The sequence below is a fragment of the Macaca thibetana genome, chromosome 10 (genome assembly GCF_024542745.1).
Source record: "Macaca thibetana thibetana isolate TM-01 chromosome 10, ASM2454274v1, whole genome shotgun sequence".
Taxonomy (NCBI): Eukaryota; Metazoa; Chordata; class Mammalia; order Primates; family Cercopithecidae; genus Macaca; species Macaca thibetana.
Window position 1 is genome coordinate 11,261,177 of NC_065587.1, and position 20,455 is coordinate 11,281,631.

At 51.6% G+C, this 20,455-nt stretch overlaps 1 protein-coding gene across 1 annotated transcript in view; it reads right to left on the minus strand.

Moving 5' to 3' along the window:
- The window catches only part of CACNA1I (calcium voltage-gated channel subunit alpha1 I), a 135,738-nt gene that overhangs the window by 76,248 nt on the left and 39,035 nt on the right, over nucleotides 1-20,455 (minus strand). Inside the window, 2 exon segments of the mRNA XM_050806160.1 lie at nucleotides 16,304-16,437; nucleotides 18,114-18,225. Coding sequence (XP_050662117.1) covers nucleotides 16,304-16,437; nucleotides 18,114-18,225 — 246 coding nt within the window.

Genomic DNA, 20,455 nt, shown 5'->3' on the forward strand with positions numbered 1-20,455 from the left:
CTGCCTGGCAGTGCATCTGAAGCTCCCAGACACTCTGAGCTGGTCCAAATAGGACAGACCCGGAGCAACGCACTGGCCCAGCCCCTTTCTCTCACCCTGTACCTGACGCTGTGGGTCTTCAGCACAGGAACACACCTTCAGTCTACGTCTGCGGCAAACATTCCCCAAATTCCCCCTGAGAACCCACTAGGTACAGCCCTCACACCCCAGTGAAAAGTTCCCCCAAGAAAACGTTCCTGTAGAATCTGGTGTCAAGATCTTAGCTCTGAGCTTCCTGGTAACCAAGTCAAAAAAGGAAATATGATGTTACTGAGTTCTTAGCAGCATGAAAGATCTTGACACTGTAGATCCTTCCAGGGAATCCATTTCCTTAAACATTTCTACTGGGTCCTAACTCTTACTTCTCCACTTCATGAACCATTTGCGGGTATTCTGCAGTGGTTGCATCTCCTGTCTGGGGGAATAAGATAGCGTATAAATGCGTTCAGTGAAGAAGAAACATAGGCACACAGTGAAGAACTGAGTAGTTCTCATTCTTCTCTGAGCAGAAGCGGTTAGAAAGGAGGACACCAGACAAGGATGGGGAGAGAGGAGGGAAGAGGGAAGAGCACTTATTTGGGAGGGAGGAACTGTGGGTTTAAGTCTCTGTCCTGGGAACCTCGCTGTCTTGACAATGACTCCATGCACCAATCGGCCCAACCTGGGACAGCTTGCTGACAGTTCCACCCTCCCTGTCTTAGCCCGGATCACCGGCCCTCTGTCCCGACAGTGGCAGAAGCCTCCCAATTGCCCTCCTGCCCCCTGCTTCCTCCCCTACGTCCCTTCCTCAGTCAGCAGAAATCTCCTAAACTCAGATCTAGCTGTGTCACTCCCACTTAAAACCCTCAGTGACTCCCCATTGCCTTCAGAACAAAAAGACCTTCAAGGCCCTCCGTAATCTGGCCTCAGTCCATCTCCCCCGAGTCTCTGCTCACCCTAGGTGCCGAGTCAGGCATGAGCACCGTGTCTCAATTTTTGCTGAGGCCACCTGGGATGGTAGAAGCTATCTCCCTCCCCTTCTCCTCTTTCCACCCCAGTGACAGCCAAGACAGCTGGGACTTCCTGCCCACATTCCAAAAAGAGAAGGTAAGGAAGGGCCGCCCTGTGGGCTGACTCCCCTCAGGCCCCAAATAAGACATCGCTTACGGGGGTGAGAAATTAATTCCTAATTACACAGTTACTTTATCACGCAACTTCAGTGCTAAGTCTAAAAAAGAAATCAACAAAACCTCCCCACTACCTCCTGCCAGCTCCTAAGCGCTTAATTAGGTAAGTAATGTTGCTTTAAAGAGATCACTTCCATCCTGAAGTCTCCCCAGGAGGAGGTGGCTGTCTTCTGGGGAGAGGGGCTCTGGTGTGGCCAGGCTGGTGGAGGGACCGTGCCAAGGAGGGTAGGGAGGGCGGACATCATTTCTTCCCAGCACCTTCTACTCCGACTTTATTCCTTGAAGAGCCTCCCTCCCCGGCTCCTGGCTCCTAGCAGAGGTCCAGACACCCAGGCCTGGTCCACCAGAGGATCCCATGCCCCCGGCCGGGCCACCATGGATTGGTTCAGGATAGGCATGTGATCCCTGGTGGACCACGAAGGCAGCCCAGCCCATGAGCGGGAACTGCAGGGAAGAGGTCCTCTCCCTGGCTGAGCCACAGCCTGCAAACGCGGAGGCCACCGTGGTTCCATGGTGGCCTGAGAATTCTGCCAACATAAAGAAAGAGTGAAGCAAGAGCTGGAGAGAGGCAGGCTCCTGACTGCATGCTTGGAGGACCTCCCTTCAGCTAAGCCCAGATCCCTAACCTACCCTCTGCTCTCCCCGGTTACTTGAACCAGTGTCTTCCTTTTGGGTTCTAGGTCCTGCTTGTACTGTGTTTCTGTCAACTGGAACTCAGGGTGCTGGTTGGTTTAGAAAGGTTATCTGAGCACGCACTACCTACCACGAGCTTCATGCCACTTCCGTCAAGTACTCCTCTCTCAGTTGGATTACGGCACCCACTGCAGATGAGGAAACTGAGACAGAAGCGGCCCATGTCAGGCCAGGCATGGTGACTCATGCCTGTAATCCCAGTACTTTGCAAGGCCAAGGCAGGTGGATCGCCTGAAGTCAGGAGTTCAAGACCAGCCTGGCTAACACGGCAAAACCCCGTCTCTACTAAAAATATAAAAAAAAATTAGCCGGGCATGATAGCGCATGCCTGTAATCCCAGCTACTCAAGAGGCTAAGGCAGGAGAATTGCTTGAACTCAGGAGGCAGAGATTGCAGTGAACTGAGATTGCGCCACTGCACTCCAGCCTGGGCTATAAGAACAAAACTCTGTCTCAAAAAAGAAGGGATCCATGTCCCACAGTCAGGTACCAAGGAACCCAGGAGCTCTGTGTGACCTGCCCCCTCTCCCACTGCATCAGTCACCAGCAAGGCCAGAGCAGGCCACCGTCTCTGGCTCAGGAGCATGACCCTCTCCTGACCACATGGGTGGAAGGCCCAATGCCCACCACAGCACTAGGATCAGGGCCAGCATCCTCCAAGGCAGTGCCACCCGATGGTCAGAGTACAGAGCTGGGTTCCAATGCCAGCTTGCTGCTTGTGCACCATGTGACTTTGGGCAAGTCACTGACCTGAAACGTGTTCATATACAGATCTAGCACTCAAGGAACAGCCAAGAAATGTGAGCTATTATTGTATCGCAGCCTCAACTGTTACCTCAGCTCACACGCGCCCACGAATCACATGAGGCCCTCTCCAGACCCCACCCACAGGCAGAGATGAGCTCTTCTGCCTGGTGTCCCACTGATCCTCTATGAGGGCACCTCTGGGCACCTGTCCCTGTTCCTCAGAGCAGGGGCTGGCTCAGAGCCCCTGCTGGGTCCCCAGTGCCCAGCCCAGGTTCTGACTTAGAGGCGGATTCCCTGTGCGAGCTTGTCAAACAAATAATTTGAGGGACAAGATCAGAAAAAAAGAAAAAGAAAAAGAAAAAAGAAAAAAAAAAAAAAAGCTTGGAGCTGACAAGAAGCCACAAGAAATGACTGAGGTTTAACATCTTTCCAGGAAATACCCCGCCCAGGGGATGATTTCTGTGTGCGGCTGATAAAAATAGGGTGTTTCCTCAATCTTCACAAGGGGCCCACGGGGGCTTTCTTAAAATGTGATTTAAGATGTAGCTAATGGAAGGGAAGCTGAGATGCTGGAAATCACAGATCATCTGTCAGGAGGCAGCTCTGTGATGACTAAGGCTTGTGTTGGTTGATAACTAGACCACCAGCCATTGCCAATATCCGGGGACCCAGCACACAGTAGGTGTTCTTTGGAGAGAGGGAAGGAAGCGGGGAGAGAAGGAGGAAGGAAATAATGGAGAGGATTTGGGGGTAATAACATTAACCCTTGACTGTGGCCAGCACCTCATGATTTATGGGCTCTTTCACCCATTGCTATGGACTGAATATTTATATCCACCTAAAATTGATATATTGAAATTCTGTTCCCCAAGGTGATAGTATTAGGGCCTTTGGGGAGGTGATTAGATCCTGAAGGCAGAGCCCTCAAGAATGAGATTAGCGGCCAGGCGCGGTGGCTCAAGCCTGTAATCCCAGCACTTTGGGAGGCCGAGACGGGCGGATCACGAGGTCAGGAGATCGAGACCATCCTGGTTAACACGGTGAAACCCCGTCTCTACTAAAAAATACAAAAAACTAGCTGGCCGAGGTGGCGGACGCCTGTAGTCCCAGCTACTCGGGAGGCGGAGGCAGGAGAATGGCGTGAACCCGGGAGGCAGAGCTTGCAGTGAGCTGAGATCCGGCCACTGCACTCCAGCCTGGGTGACAGCGCGAGACTCCGTCTCAAAAAAAAAAAAAAAAAGAATGAGATTAGCACCTTTTTATTTTATATACAATTTTTTTTTTTGAGATGGAGTCTCACTCTGTCGCCCAGGCTGGAGCACAGTGGCACAATCTTGGCTCACTGCAACCTCTGCCGCCGGGTTCAAGCAATTCTCCTGCCTCAGCCTCCCGAGTAGCTGGGATTACAGGCATCTGCCACCACACCTGGCTAATTTTTTGTAGTTTTTAGTAGAGACAGGGTTTCACTATCTTGGCCAGGCTGGTCTTGAACTCCTGACCTTGTGATCCACCCACCTTCGCCTCCCAAAGTGCTAGGATTACAGGCGTGAGCTACTGCGCCCGGCAGCACCTTTTTAAAACAGGCAAAAGGAAACTCACCCGCCCCTTCATGTGAGGACTGAAGTGAGGACTCAGTGAAAAGACTCATCTATGAGGAAGCGGCCCCCACCAGACACTGAATCTGCCAACACCTTGATCTTGGACTTCCCAACCCCCAGAACTGTGAGAACTAGATTTCTGTTGTTTATGAGTCACCTGATTTATGGTATCTTGCCGGAGCACCCCAAACAGACTAAGACACCTGTCTTAGTCCGTTTTCTGCTGCTGTAACAGAAGTAGAAAGACTGGATTATTTATTTTTTAAAAAGAAATTAATTCGGTTTCCGATTCTGGAGGTTGGGAAGTCCAACATCAAGGAGCCACATCTGGCGAGGGCTTTCTTGCTGTGTCATCGCATGGCAGAAGGGTAAGAAAGTGTGTGTGAGAGAGGGAAGGGGCCAAACTCATCCGTATCAGGAACCCACTCCCACAATAACCATCGCACTCCCACAATAATGGCATTAATGCATCCACAAGGGGTGAGTCCTCATGACCTGGCCACACTTCTTAAAGGTCCTACCTCTCAATTCTGTTGCACTTAGGATTAGGTTGCCAACACATGAACTATGGGAGACACATTCAGACCACAGCAACACCCATAGTTCCTCACACATACCTATGAGGCCAAAGAACAGAGGTGATTAAGCCCACTTGACTGATGCTCTGAAACCAACTCAGGCCAAGCTCAGAGTACAGGGGGGATTTGGGGGAAGAATGCTGGGTTGGCCACAAAGCTGAAGGATGGGCTGCAAAGACAGAACCCAGGCAGGTGGGAACCAGGGCAGCTCCGGGAACCTCAGTGGCAGAAGACCTGGACCTTCTCTCTCCAAGCCTCCATTCAGGTGACTTTACTCCAGTGGTTTATCTCTGGGTAGAGTTGCCAGATACATAGACGCTTCCCAGTTAAATCTGAGCTTCAGATAAACAATGAATAATTTTAGTATATGCCTCATGTCTGCCTCCCGTGAAACTTAGCTCCATTACTCCAGAGTAGTCTTGGCAGCATGCAGGTGGGAACGGCTGCTGGGAACCAGAGAGTGGGCTCTGTGTGGGGCAGAGAGGCTTTCGGCTCTACCAGAGCCTGGGGGAAATGTTCTTCTCAGGGGACTCACCTCACTGCTTTCTGAGGGCTAGTGAGGCTTCCAAGTCCTCAGAGGCAAATCAACTGCTTACATTTCAGCCTCTGGAAAGGTACAACTCCTTCATGTCATGGGTGAGCACAAGCCCTGGGGACATCCAGACCTGAGCAATCCCAGCTCTGATCCATAAAGGCTGAGTGTGTCCTCAGGCAGGCTACCAATCTCTCTGAGACGCCATTTTCTCATCTGCAAAGTGGGGTTAACAATAGTAATTTCTGGGGATTGTGAGGATATAACGCCATCACGGGTGTAAGTCCAGATCAGTCTGTTAATGATAGTTCATGGTAGGCCACCTAAACGGCGTGGTTGCCACCAGCCAGGGCGCCCTTGTGAACTCCGAGAGTAACAAGGCCTGGCCTGGGGTCCTCCCTGTCCAGCATCCCTTTCCAGCCTCCCCACCCTCAGCCACATGGTAGGGGCAGGGCTGACACATCCTGCCAGGGGTGGGCCTTCACCTCCATCTGGCCTATAGGAGCTCTGCCCACCTCTCCCTCAGTGATTGGCTTAGGGATGAGCACGTGCCCCACGCCAGCCAATCCAAGCCAAAGAGGCTCAGTTTCGGTACTGGTTGGAACTGCTGGGAAAGAAAAGGTGTCTCTGAACTGGAGGGAGTCTGCTCTGAGCCCCGAGCTGCCTGCCACCACCCTGCCCCCGAAAGAGCTCCAGGGATGGAAGTCAGCACAGACTAGCAGAGCTGTGGGATGGGAGCACATACCATCTAGAGACATCTTTCAGGATTCTAGAGCAAGCGGGCCCTGAAGCTGGAGACCCCTTGGCTTTTCAGTAGAGGAGATGGTAGACTCCCTTAAACCAGGTTCTGAGTTTCCGTCCCATGTAACAGAGATAGTCCTTCCCGATTCATGATTGACTCGTGTCAGGCACCTCAGCCCATGGCCAGAGAATCTCTGGTGACTTCCCCCAACATCACACATGGCAGCTACCATCCTGTTTCCATGGAAACGAGCCTCCACAGTGACCATCACCCTCTCTCCCACCCCATCCCATATGCAAATGAGAAAAACACACGAAGGTTCCCACTGGAACCTTCCCCAGTCCACGCCCACCCAACGGCAGCTCAGCTTAAAGAAAATGGCTCCAGATATCTTCTCCCCAGCTCTTTAGTGCCTGGGTGCAACAGACAGGAAACAAACATGTAATGATGCCTCCACAGCTCTGGGGACTTCAGGATGATGACTAGCCTTGGCCCTGCCCTCAGAGCACCCAGTGCATCTGAGCATCCACAGCCACAAGGCAGACAGACCTGTAAGTCCAGGATAGATCAGAGTGTACAGTCAATGACAATACCAGAAGGGTGCCCTGGGCTTCAAGACATTCGGAGGGCTTCCCGTACCCACCAATAGTGCACACAGAGCTGTGCAGGAAGGCCAGCTCCAAAGGCTTCTGGGCATCCCAGTGATCGCCTTCTGATCCCTATGACCACAGCCAGATCTGCTGGCAGGCGCTGGGCTCTGTGGAACTTGCATAGGTTGGTATTGACGTTAGAGATCTCAACAGAGTCCTGCCCCCGCCCAGCCAGTGCAGGCAGAGCTCCAGAAGCTCTGACCAGGGCTTGGAGACATGGTCGAGCCACAGCTTTGGCAGAGGGTGAGTGAAGAAACTGAGGCTCAAGGAGAGGAATGTGGCTGACTTGGAGTGCCCCCATGATGTGCATTCTCTCTCTTTTGACCTTATCTGACCCCAGGGAACAACTCTTGTTTGATTTAGCCAAGTTTAATGCTTTGTGCTTTCCTAGCCTCGCTGCAGCTCAGGTGTCCATCAGACCCAGTTCCAACCAAATGCACTAGGGAAGGGAAGGATCCTGGAAAGAATATCTCATTTTCCTGACCCAAGTTGACATGTCCTGTCACTCTTCACCCTTCCTTCCTGTCTAATTCAGACATGACACCCACGGCTTCACCGGCTGCCTTGTGACCATGAAAGAAAGGCCTGGAAAATCACAAGGATGTCAGCCCCCACACTGCAGAACTATCTCCAGTAACCAGAACTTTGTGTTATGTCAGAAAAAAAAAACACTATTCAGGATTCAGGATTTGCTTGAGCCACTGTTGGTTGGGTTTTCTATTACTTGCAGCCAAATGCATCCCCGACAAATACACCCAGCAAGTCACACTGAACCAGGACCCAATCCTAGCCAGTGGAGCTAAGCTTCCTGGGTTCAACTCCTGACTCTGCCCCTTACCAGCCTGTGACCTCAGGCAAGTTACTTCCTGTCACTGCCTCATCTGTGAGGTGGAACTGACCACAGCCCTCATAGGGCTTGTCTGACCATTCAACAAGATGATGCACAGTGTGAGCACTCAGCAGTCAGCGTCCTTATTTTTATCACACTCCTGGAGGAGGCATCAGAGAATTAAATTCCCTTTGCCTTTTAAAGTCCCACTGATGGGGCACTTTGGACAAAAGGAACTCTCAGCCAGCAACCTCAGCAGGGACATACCTGCCTGATCTTTCTAGAAAGCCCTAGCCCAGAGCTGAGGAACAATTCTTAGTGGCTTTTTGTTTCCCAAGAGCCTGTAAGAGTCAGGGTGGAGAAGCTGTTCCCAGCATGCATTCCAGAGACCATGTTTCCAGGGTACAATAAATACATTTTTAGTTTTTTTTTTTTTTTTTTTTTTGGAGACAGGATCTTACTCTGTCACCCAGGCTGGAGTGTAGTGGTGCAATCTTGGCTCACTGCAACCTCTGCCTCCCAGCCTCAAGTAATCCTCCCACCTCAGCCTCAGCCTCCTGAGTAGCTGAGACTACAGACACACCTTTTTTTTCTTTTTTTTAAGCTGGGGTTTCACCATGTTGCCCAGGTTGGTCTCAACCTTCTGAGCTCAAGCAATCCACTGACCTCGGCCTCCCAAAGTGCTGGGATTACAGGCAAGAGCCACCGCACTCAGCCCAGGATACAATAAGTCCTAACCCAGCCTCTCCTTCTCACCCTCTAGCCAAAGTGCTAAGTTACTGATGTTACTGGTATCTTTATTAATACTGTTAATGATCACAGAAATTCTTTTTTAAAAAAATGTTTTAAAGAGATGGGCTCTCGCTATGTTGCCCAGACTGATCTCGAACTCCTGGGCTCAAGATATCCTCCCACCTCAGCCTGCTTAGTAGCTGAAACAATTGGCACACACCTCTGGATTGGGTGATCACAGACGTTCTTTTTTTTGAGAGTGAGTCTCACTCTGTCACCCAGACTGGAGTACAGTGGTGCGATCTTAGCTCACTGCAACCTCTCCACCTCCTGGGTTTAAGCTATTCTCCTGCCACCCAAGTAGCTGGGACTACAGGTGCATGCCACTACGCCCGGCTAGTTTTTGAATTTGTATTTGTATTTCTTTCTTTTTTTTTTTTTTTTTTTTTTTTTTTTTTTTTGAGATGGAGTTTCACTCTCATTGCCCAGGCTGGAGTGCAGTGGTGCGATCTGGGCTCATGGCAACCTCCACCTCCTGGCTTCAAGCAGTTCTCCTGCCTCAGCCTCCCGAGTAGCTGGGATTACAGGTGCCCGCCACCATGCCCAGCTAATTTTTTTGTATTTTTAGAAGAGACAGGTTTTCACCATGTTGGTCTTGAACTCCTGACCTCAGGTGATCCACCTGCCTTGGTCTCCCAAAGTGCTGGGATAAGTGTGAGCCACCATGCCCGGACTAATTTTTGTATTTTTAGTAAAGATGGGGTTTCATCATGTTGGCCAGGCTGGTCTCAAACTCCTGACCTCAGGTGATCTGCCCCCATCAACCTCCCAAAGTGCTGGGATTATAGGCATGAGCCACAGGGCCCAGCCAATCACAGAACTTCTTACATAGAGTTCCTACTGTTCTGTCCACAAAGTACTTCTACCTGTCATGAGAATTATTTAAATCCTGGACACAGATGCAGAGATGGAGTCCTCCCTATTTCTCTTCCCCTTCCTGTGGTTCCCAGACTGGGAATCATGACCTCTACTTTTCAGTGCTCCTGATTAGGGGCTGCTGTGACAGTCGAATGAGCTGTAGTTTCTCCATAGGTGGCCCACAGACCACATCAGGGCCACCTGGACGTTTGGTTAAAATGCAGATTTCTAGGCTCTGCCATGCCTGCTGGTAGTGTATCCCTGAGCTAAGGACCAGAAATCTGCATTTTAACACATGCCCCAGTGATCCTGCTGCTCCCTGAAGTTGGAGGAGCATTGAGAAGGGGTGAAAGGCCATGCATGTGTTTGGGGAGTGGGGTGGTTGCCCATTCCTGATCTGTGCACACCCCTCCCTCAGCTGTTCCATTCTCCACACAGTCAGAAGCTTTCCAAGTCTTTCAGATGTAAGGTGGTTCCTGTTCTCTGTACTCATCCAAGTCAGGCTCACATCAGCCATGTCCTTGGCAAGCCTCATTCTGGAGAGGTCCCAGTAGCCTCACCCTCTACCCCTGGCTCACCCCCAGAGACCAGACAGCAGAATTCTTGGGGAAGCTTTTAACAGAAGTGCCCAGGCCCCTCCCCACAGGGGGCAATGGCCATTTTGTTTCTGGTTGGGGGAGGAGACAGAATTACCAGCATGATGCACCAAGGGAGATACATAGATAAAGAACATCTCAAGTTTAACAAGAATGTGATTGAATAGTTCATGACCTCCTAATGGACAGAGGCAGAAAAGTGTAACTTAAATGATAAGACAAAGAGTTGGGACTGGCCAGACACAGTGGCTCACGCCTGTAATCCCAGCACTTTGGGAGGCCAAGGAGGGTGGATCACTTGAGGTCAGGAGTTCAAGACCAGCCTGGCCAACATGCTGAAACCCCATCTCTACTAAAAATACAAAACTTAGCCAGGCATGGTGGCACATGCCTATAATCCCAGCTACTCGGGAGGCTGAGGCATGAGAATTACCTGAACCTGGGAAGCTGAGGTTGCAGTTAGCCAAGATGATGCCACTGCACTCCAGCCTGGGCAACAGAGAGAGACCCTGCCTCAAAAAATAATAATAAATAAAAGAGTTGGGTTCAACCAAACACGAATAGAGATGATGACAGGGGCTTTGTCACACACTGGAAAAGTCTAGTGCGGTGCCACAGGACTCGCTGTCCTGAGCTGCGCGAGTACAGGAAGTGCATGGAATGAGCGGCTGCCTCAGGACTCCAAGAGGCCACGGTGAGATGAAATCAACAGCAATAAGTGCAAAGTTTGTCATGTGGGTTTTAAAAATCACCGACTTAGTTCCAGGGTGGGAGAGACCTGGTTTGGAGAGTGAACATGACCTGATGGCAAAAGGGAGCATGACCACTCCCCAGGTCACTCTAATCCCACACTTCACTGGGGCGAGAACAGCCCATTCACTCTACCCCATAAGCCATCATTGGGAGGGTGGGATCCCGTTCTCCTGCCAGGGACAGAGACAGCCTGAAGCAAGTCCAGCAGATGAGGGATGAACGCTGTCCTCTGACAAACAGTGGAGGACTGGGGACATTTCATCTGGAAGGGGAGACTTGAGGAGGACAGGAACTGCCCCCCAACTTCTGAAGGACGGCTGTGAGTTTGTCAGTGACACCATCCCTGCAGCCTCTGGGCCTTTCCTGTGTAATCAAGCCCATGCCCCTTCTCTGGTCTCATCTCTCAGGACCCACCCCACAGAAACCCTGGGCTCCAGCATCCCCTGCCACTCACCCTTCCCTTCCTCATACGCCCCTTCGAGCCTCCCACATGCTTCCCCCTGCCTGAAACTCCCTTTCCCCCAGCCCTCTGCCTGACCAGCTCTTACCCATCCCAGGTCTGTCCCTCAGGGTGACATACAAAGACACCCCCCCCCCCCAAATCAAAAGCAGGGCCCCATTCCATGACCTGATGGCCCTCTATACTTCTTGATGACAGCATGGATCCCTATTTAGACTTTAGCTGTGGTGATGTGTTTTATTTCTGTTTTCCAAACTGAAAGTTCCATGAAATCACAAAGGGCATGTCTGGTTCATCTTCGTGCCCCCACTGCCCTGCCCAAGGCCTGGCATGTAGTAGATGCTCAATAAAGGTTGATTTAGTGAATGAATGAATGAATGAATGAATGGTACCAGCCGGTGGGAGCCACAGGAAGATCAGTTTCAGCTCCGTGAAAGAAAGCTTTCTAGTGCATTCGGATGTCCTAGTCTGAGACCAGCCGCCTGGTGAGGCGCTGCACTCCCTGCAGGGGCAGCCTGGGAACAGAGGCAGGCCCCCATATCAGACACATCTGCCATGAGGGTTACACCAGATGTGGAGATGAAGGCCGTGACCTCTAAGGAACCTTCCAACTCGGAGGTGTATGTCTGCCTCCACAGCTTGAAGACAGAGCCAGTAATTAATTTGGGGAAGGGGAGGTACAGGAAGGGAGGAAATAGGCTGGTTACTTGGGAAACAGAACATTTATAAGACCATGCCTGGGTGGGACTGCAGGGGATGGGTGGGCGGCTCTGGGGACAGGTCTTGGGTGGGAGGGGGACTGGAGGGCTGGGCTCTGGAGCCAGGGTTGTGACTCCCCATCCTGTCCTCTCCACCCACGCCGTCCCTGGACACAAAGGACGGGAACGACCTTGAGCACGGGGTGGTCCTGTTCACCTGAGTTCCCAAATCCAGCACATAGCTGGGCAGTGAGAGTGCTCATGACTCTAGCAAAAACATCAGCTGAGCATGGTGGCTTACACCTGTAATCCCAGCGTTTCGAGAGGCCAAGGTGGGAGGATCACTTGAACCCAGGAGGTCACATAGTGAGACCTTGTCTCTACAAAAAAATTAAAAAGTAAAAATAAAAAAAAAAATTAGCCGGGCATGGGGCATGTGCCCATAGTCCCAGCTACTTGGGAGGCTGAAGTGGGAGGATCACTTGAGTCCAGGGAGGGCGAGGCTGCAGCAAGCTGTGATCGCACCACTGCACTCCAGCCTGGGTGACAGAATGAAACTGTCTCAAAAAAAGTCTCCTTTGCATCTATCCCCCAGCCAGGACCACCTACATCATGGTGGGGCTTGGTGCAAAGTGAAGATGCAGGGCCCCTTGTTCATAAATGATTAAGAATTTCCAAATAGTGACAGCAGAGTATGGACCCAAGCGTGGGGCCCTGTGTTACTGCACACACTGCATGTCGGCCCCATGCCCAGCCCTCCCTGATCTCCCAAGAATGCTGGCCTGCAGACCTCGCCTCATTCAGCCCCTATCTCGAGGGCCAAGAGAAGATGTCAAACTGAGAGCTCACCATGAAGCTGAAGCTAGTCAGCTCTTCACTCTGTTCAGCTTAGAGCCTCATCGTCTTTATTTATAAATATGAGCAGACAGGAAAGAATCGCTAAGCAATACAGAATGCTTCAAGTCAAAAGGGCAGCATGGGGGTACCCATGGGAGTCAGACAGTGGAGCCAGCAGAACAAATGACTTCCCTGAAACAAGAGTTAGGAAAAATTATCCTTGAACTTGGAAATATGGCAAAGGGAAGGCACTATTTCTCACAATGTCATTTTGAAGCATAATTTAACAGGCCATTTAAAGATTATTTCATTATCCAGGGGGAATACACCTTTGTTTGATTCACAATTTCCTGTTCACTAAAGGTCTGGATGTTGTGAAATTACATTTTAACTTGTAGATTTTTATCTGGCAGATGTATGTGATTTCTGCCCAAAAGAAAACTCCAAAGGTTATGGTTTATTACCCTGTAGGTCATTAACCAGCTTTGACTCCAGTCTCACTTTCTTCCTACATTCTTTCTCCAATGTCTGTTTTCCTAATTCTGCTGATTGCCATCTGCTGAGTCCCTACTCCTTAACGAGCTGGATAAATCTGTCATATACATTCATTCTAAGATTTGTGTAAGAGTCACTTTTTTTACCTTTTCAGAAATTATACTTTGATACAGGGTTATGTCCAGAATCATGAAAAGAGCTGTGATTGCATCACTGCACTCCAACCTGGGTGACAGAGTGAGACCCTGTCTCAAAGCCTTCTTAAAGCCTAATTAGTATATAAGGAGATTCAGGTGAATATTGTATTTATAAAACAAGAACAGGCATCCATAAAACAAGAACAGGCACAAGGTGCTCTGAAAAACAAGAAATCCAAAAACAAGAAGCATTCCTGAGAATTAAAAAGACACTGAGGAAATGAATTATTCCATAGGGGCAGTAAATAGGGGAAAGGACATTGCTGAAAAGCCCACTTGTGATTCAAAAGCCCAAGTCAAAGATTTCTCTCATATTACAGACAAAATCTGTGAAAGAAAAGGGCAAAGGCATGCAGAAAAGATAGAGGATAGAATTATCTACATAACGTGAATTCCAGAAGGAGATAGCAGAGAATAATGGGCCATAGCCAAAGAAGAGATGGAAGAACCTTCTTCTGAGATGAAGGAAAGCATGAATCTTTTTTCTTTTTTTTTTTTTTTTTTTAGACAGGGTCTCGCTTTGTTGAAGACTAGAGTGCAATGGCACGACCACTGCTCACTGCAGCCTCGACCTCCTGGGCTCAAGGGATACTCCAGCCTCAGCCTCCTGAGTAGCTAGGACTACAGGAGTGTACACCACACCCAGCTAATTTTTTATTTTTTGTAGAGATGGGATCTCACTTATATTGCCCAGGCTGGTCTCAAACTCCTAGGCTCAAGGAATCCTTGCCTCAGCCTCTCAAAATGCTGGGATTACAGAGGTGAGCCACTGCACCTGGCCAAAAGCACCAGTCTTGAGTTCTCTAAGGTCCCACTTAGATCTGCCCTAGGGAAAGGTCTGATCCTGAAGGTAAAGAGAAAAGCCCACAAGCTTCTAGTCAGGAAAAAGAAGATCATCTTCCAAGAAACAGGAACCGGACCTGTACTGGACTCATGTGCAATACTATAGTGTAGGTTTGAATGGCAGGATGTGTGCAGGGTTCTGACTCTAGAACATCACAAATAATTGTCCTCCACACTCAAAGATCAAAAGAATATATGTCTGGACAGGCAAGATTGAAAAATGACACTATCCAAACACCTTTTCTTAAAAAAAAAAAAAAAAAAAAAAAAAAAACTACTTAAGGATGTTCTCCAGCCAAACCAGAATAAGAATGAAAATGAAGAACGTGACTAAGAGGAGGATACAGTGCTCAGGAAACCACAGGAAACCAGGGTAGTTTCCATTCAGGTCTAAGTGACTGTTGACAATGTGGTTGTAAAATTGAATACAGCGATTGAGAGAAGATGCTTAGAGGCCAGGTGCGGTGGCTCGCATCTGTAATCCCAGCACTTTGGGAGGCTGAGGTGGGAGGACTGCTTGAACCCAGGAGTTCAAGACCAGCCTCGGCAACATAGTGAGACCCTGTCCCTATAGAAAAGAAAAGAAAAAAGAAAAGAAAAATTAGCCAGGGTTGGAGGCACATGCCTGCAGTCCCAGCTACTCAGGAGGCTGAGGTGGGAGGGTCCTTTGAGCCTGGGAAGTCAAGGCTGGAGTGAGCTGTGATTGCATCACTGCACTCCAACCTGGGTGACAGAGTGAGACCCTGTCTCAAAAAAGGAAGGAAGGAAGGAAGGAAGGAAGGAAGGAAGGAAGGAAGGAAGGAAGGAAGGAAGGAAGGAAGGAAGGGAAGGAGAAGGGAAGGAGAAGGGAAGGAGAAGGGAAGGAGAAGGGAAGGAGAAGGGAAGGAGAAGGGAAGGAGAGGAGAAGGGAAGGAGAAGGGAAGGAGAAGGGAAGGAGAAGGGAAGGAGAAGGGAAGGAGAAGGGAAGGGAAGTGAAGGGAAGGGAAGGGAAAGGGAGGGAAGGGAAGGGAAAGGAGAGGAGGGAGGGGAGGGAAGAGAAGGGGAGAGGGAGGGAGAGAGGGCAAACAAGCTTAGAAGAGGTGTAACTTTTTTAAAACCCTAATGAAATAAATCACCTCACTTCAGAACATATCTGTGGAATTTAGCAGATGCTTGATGGGATTCTCACACCCTGATTGCCCATCTCAGCCATGAGTCTACCGAATCGAAAAGGTCACACCTCCTCAATAGCATTCTACACACAAGGTCACACACATACACTGACAAACACACTCATACATCCTCTCTCGCACACACACTTACAGCCTCCAGCCTTTTTCTCTATCCTCTGCCCTAATAATGACTCATCCCTGGGCATGATTACTGTCTCCTCATCCTTCAGCTCTCCGTGTCACCTCCTCAGGAAGCCCTCAAGCCCCAAGTCCCCAGCTTGGCTCAGTCAGGCCCCTGTGTTAAATGCTCTCAGCAAACCACATGCTTTGCCCAGCGCTCTGGTCCCAGTGTGTGAAGGCACACCCACTGGCATAGCAGGTGGGTGCCTCCCCAAGACAGGAGTAGGAAGGACAAGGCCTGTGTCTGGTTTGCCCTCCTCCTTGCCCCCAGCAGCTAGGATGGCGCCAACACTGGGGAGCAAGTTGTTCAGTCCCTGGTAGGTGGATAAATGCATGGATGGGTTTGACCCAGGAAAGCAGGCACAAGGCCCAGAGCAGGGTCCGAGACACTGCAGATGGGCTCAGCTGTAACCAGGCCTGTCCCTGATGGCAACTTGTGTCTTGTAGAAATAACCACAGTCTGGAGTCAGACAGTGCTTGAGTCTGTGCTCGGTCTCTGGCGTGATGAGTGATCCAGGATAGCAATCCTAACAGCTAGCATTTATTGGGTGCTCATTTTGACGCAGCTACCATTATTATTCCCCTTTTCAGACGAGGAAATGAAAGCTCAGAGAGCGTCAGTGGCCTCTCAAGGTCATATCGTTAATTAGCATAAACACACCCAGTATCCGCTGGCAGTGCTAGAGGACGCACAACTTAGGAAGGGAGGAAAGAACATCTGTCTGTCCATCATTTCTCCCAGCCCAGGGGTCCAGGAGAGTCTCACGCATCAGCGTGAAGCTTCATCGCCATCAGCAAGAAGCCCTGGATTCTCTCAATTATTCCTGGTGTGCACCCGAGGCTAGGACCTGCCTGGCGGGTGCTACCTACCCTGCCATGACGATGAAGAAATCCAGGCGGTTCCATGTGTCCCCGAGGTAGCACTTCTTGCCAAAAATCCCCAGGGCCACCATCTTGAGCACCATCTCCATGGCAAAGAAGATGAAGATGAAGTCATCAAAGACCTGCAAGGACAGGAGGAGGGAAGCAAGGGACAGGGTGAGGTTGCAGAGCAGGGCCCAGGGGTTGCAGCCACAGTGTGAGGTGGGGACATCACATGGATGCAAGGGGCCTGGGAAATACCCGGAAACTCCTCCTGGGCAGAAGGAGAACCTCAGTGATCCCGGTCCAGTACAGTCATTTCACAGATGAGGAGACTGTGGCCGAGAGAGGGGAGTGAATTTGCCCAAGGTCATACAGCCCATTCTATCTGTTCCCTAAGCCTGGAAACAGATAGAAGAGCCCCAGATAGGGGTGGGGTGAGGGGCCATCCCATATTCTCCCTAATAATTACCAAGCACTGGCTACACACGTGACCCCCATTCTCTCTCCTAATTCTCCCAAGGACCCCATGGATAGTTCCATTTTACAAATGAGAAAACAGAGACTCAGAGGTTAAGCAACTTGCCCCATAGGTAACACAGCAGGTAAGTGGCAGAACCAGGACTGAAACTCCATGGATCTGACCTCAAAGCCCCCACAGAAGGAGCTGTCTCAAAGTAGCCCCCGGGTACAGGCTTGGATGCTGCCTTCCTCTGCCCACAAAGGAGGCTCAGGTGACATTATGCTTCCTGAGGGCAGGACCTGGGTGGAATTCCTGTTTCCAGGATTAGTGAGGGCTGCAGTCAACTCAATTCAACAAACAGGTGCCACACACCTACTGTGTGCCAGGGCTAGGCCAGCGGTGAGGACACAGAGGTGCATGTTCAGTGAACTCACCATGAGGCTAACCGGGCCTGGGGCCCGGGGCTGCTGAGGAGCTTGTTACCCACTCGGACCCCAGACCCACCCAGAGATTCTGCTTCAGCAGGTCTGAGATAGGGTCAGGGGTCTGGATTTTTGCCAAGTGTTCCGGGACACTCTGGCCTAGTGCTGCCTGGGAGTTACTGAGTCCTATAGAAACCCAAGAGGCAGAAAGCAATTCTTCCCAGGAGGAATCTGGCTTTCCCAGGGAGAGGCACTGAGTGTTTCCACATCTCTAAAATGGGTACAACCCTAACATCTGTGCTACCCGTACACATGCTCTGCACGGGGTTACGTCAGGTACCAAAGGTCAAGCCCTACCCCAGGACCTCAGGAGATAACAGAATGTGAAACCAGAGGCCCACTCCTAAAGGGCTTCTAGGGCTGGGTGTGAACTCGGCCTCTAGTCCAAGAGCACGGGGGAGGAAGTGCAGGTTGTAGGCAGAGGAGAGTCGGGGTCACTGTGCTTTGCAGGTATGTGTGAAGGGGGTGCAGGAGAAGGCTGGTGAGAGCACCTGGGTGGGAGAAGATTGAGGCCTGGACTAAGGCAGAGGCCCCAAGCTGGAGAGGAGAGGTAAAAGGGAGAGAGGATCCGAAGGGTAATAGGAAGACCAGTTGGGAGTGAGGAAGGATAAGCCAAGTGAGGGCGGCTGGTGGTGGCTGAGTGTGGCAACGCGCTTGATAGGGCAGCGCAGGATGCGGAAGGGCACGGAGTAGGGTCGGCGCATGGGGTGGGGCGTGGAGCGGGCGGGGCAAAAGCCAGGACATGGGGCGGGGCGTGGAGTGGGCGGGGCGTGGAGTGGGCGGGGCATAGGCCGGGTCCTGGTGGATGGGGGTGGGGTGGGGTGGGGTGGGGTGGGGTGGGGTGGTGTGAGGTGGGGCGGGGCAGCCGGCTCACCTGCAGGATCTTGCAGCGGTCAGACAGGCAGTCCATGTCGTCGCACGGCTGGTACATGCCAAGTGTCACGCAGTTCAGCAGGATCACCAGCATGCTGACACATTCAAACCACGTGCACACCAAGTCAAGGACAAAGCAGCAGGTGGGACCGTACCCGTGGGGGCTGGGGTGCACCCTAGAGTGTAATACCCCCAACCAACCACACACACAGGTATACACCCCGTTCCTCGTTCTTCTCCCTCTGGGTGCTATCCCTGCAACAGCTCAAAGCCCGTGGTGCCAATTTGCCCCCATCACAACAGACATGGCCATATGCACCAAACCCACCAGGCCCCCAGTTGCAGAACCCTGCTCCTTGCCCAGCCTGAGAGGTCCCCTCAGGCCTAGAGAAGGCAGAGGTTCCCAGAAGCCTGGCTGTCAGGAAACTCTGGGCTATCCCAGCCTCTCCACCCCAACCACCACCCTCTGACTGTCACTGCCTCCCTTCTCTGACCACCTTTCCCTCCCCTGACCCATGTTCCCTCCTTCGCCAACGCCTGGGTCTAGAGCCAGCAGAAGGCCCTCCCGTGGGGCTGAGATTGGCTGGATGGCCCCATCCTTCTCTCCTTGCCCATTGCCACGGTTAGGGCTCAGGTAGGGTTCATCACCTAACTCCAAAACACCCACACCAAGCCCAGCCCTGGCCTGCACCACATAGGGTGGGGCTGGGCCCCCTCAGGCCTGGTCAGACAGAAAGACTCCTGCCACGGAGGGGATCCAGAGCTGGCCGTGAACCTGGCCTTGGGCAGGGCCTCTGGGCACAGCTTGCAGCTGGGGTGAGTGGGCTCCCCTCCTGCACCTGGCCAGGCTGCTCTCCTCACCACTGCTGAGAGCCCCTCCACGAATGCCGTCCTCCCTCCCTCCCAGGCCAACTCCTACCCATCCTTAGAACACAGCCTGCAGTGTCCAGCCCCGCCATTCTCAATCCTCCCAGTCCCAGGACCAGGAAGGTCAGGCCTCAAGGAATTCAGGGCGGTGTCACTCCCAGCCCCCACCTGTCATACCAATGAGAAATCCGAAGCCTGCTCAGATCTCCTGAACTGGGATCTCCAGTTGACTGAGTCCTGGGGCCTCAGAAAATATGTGCCTACTTGAAAAGAGGCAACCCAGGATGAAATGGACTTGAGTTGCACACAGTATGAATAACTGAGGTTAGACACCCAGGTGAACTTCCAGACCATGCAGCCTGACCTTACAGGCAATGACTGGAATCGGCAGTAGGTTCTCCTTCTCTAAGAGGAGAGATGCTGATAGAACTCACCACACCCCACCTATGCAGCCCCCTCTCCTCCCCCAGAAACAGAGTGTCAGGAAACAGGGGCTGTCATGCAGTAAAAGCAGCAAACAAGACAACGAAGCCGGGAGACCTGCATTTGAACTCCAGTCCCAGCACTGACTGGCTCTGCGGTCTTCGGCAAGCCCCTCCCTGTCTCTGAACCTGGAGGTCCTCCACCGGATGACCAGGAGCCTCCCCGTCAGCCTCCTGGGTCTGCCCTGGCCTCTCCAAACCACCCTCCCTGCAGCAGCAGTGGGCAGTTAAAAACATCAGCGAGACCACCTCCCTCCCCAGCGCAAAACCCTGCCCTGGCTCCCGGCCTCTCTGAGCACAAACTTTGAAGCCCTTGCTTGGCTGCAGGGCCCCGCCCTGACACCCCATCTCCCTCTGCCCTGCCCTGGCTCACTCTGCTCTGACCTCACTGGCTCCTGCTGCTCCTTAGACACACAATGAGTGACATCAGGACACTCCGCCTCAGGGCCTTTGCATATGCTATTCCCACTTCAAGGGCTGAGCTTCTAGCATCATGGTCACCTCCTCTGAGAAGTCTCCACCCAACCTCATCACCCTCAGCAGCCACACGCCCTCTTCATGCCCTGCCACTGTCTTGCTGACATGCTCATTGTCTCTGCCACTGCTCTAATCTGCATTCCAAGGGGGACAGGGACTTTACACTCACGGCCCTAACATCTAGTAGGTGCTCAATGAACATCTGTTGGATGGATAGATACGGTTGTCCCTCATTATGTGCCGTGTCAGTTACCCACGGTCCACTGTGGCCCAAAATTAGGTATGAGTATGGTACAATAAGAGATTGGTAGGGGGGGGAGACCACATTCACATAACTTTGATTATCACAGGTGATTCTAATTGTTCTTTTTTTTTTTTTTTTTTGAGACGGAGTTTCACTCTTATTGCCCAGGCTGGAGGGCAATGGAGAGATCCCAGCTCACTGCAACCTCTGCCTCCTGGGTTCAAGTGATACTCCTGCCTCAGCCTCCCAAGTAGCTGGGATTACAGGCGCCCG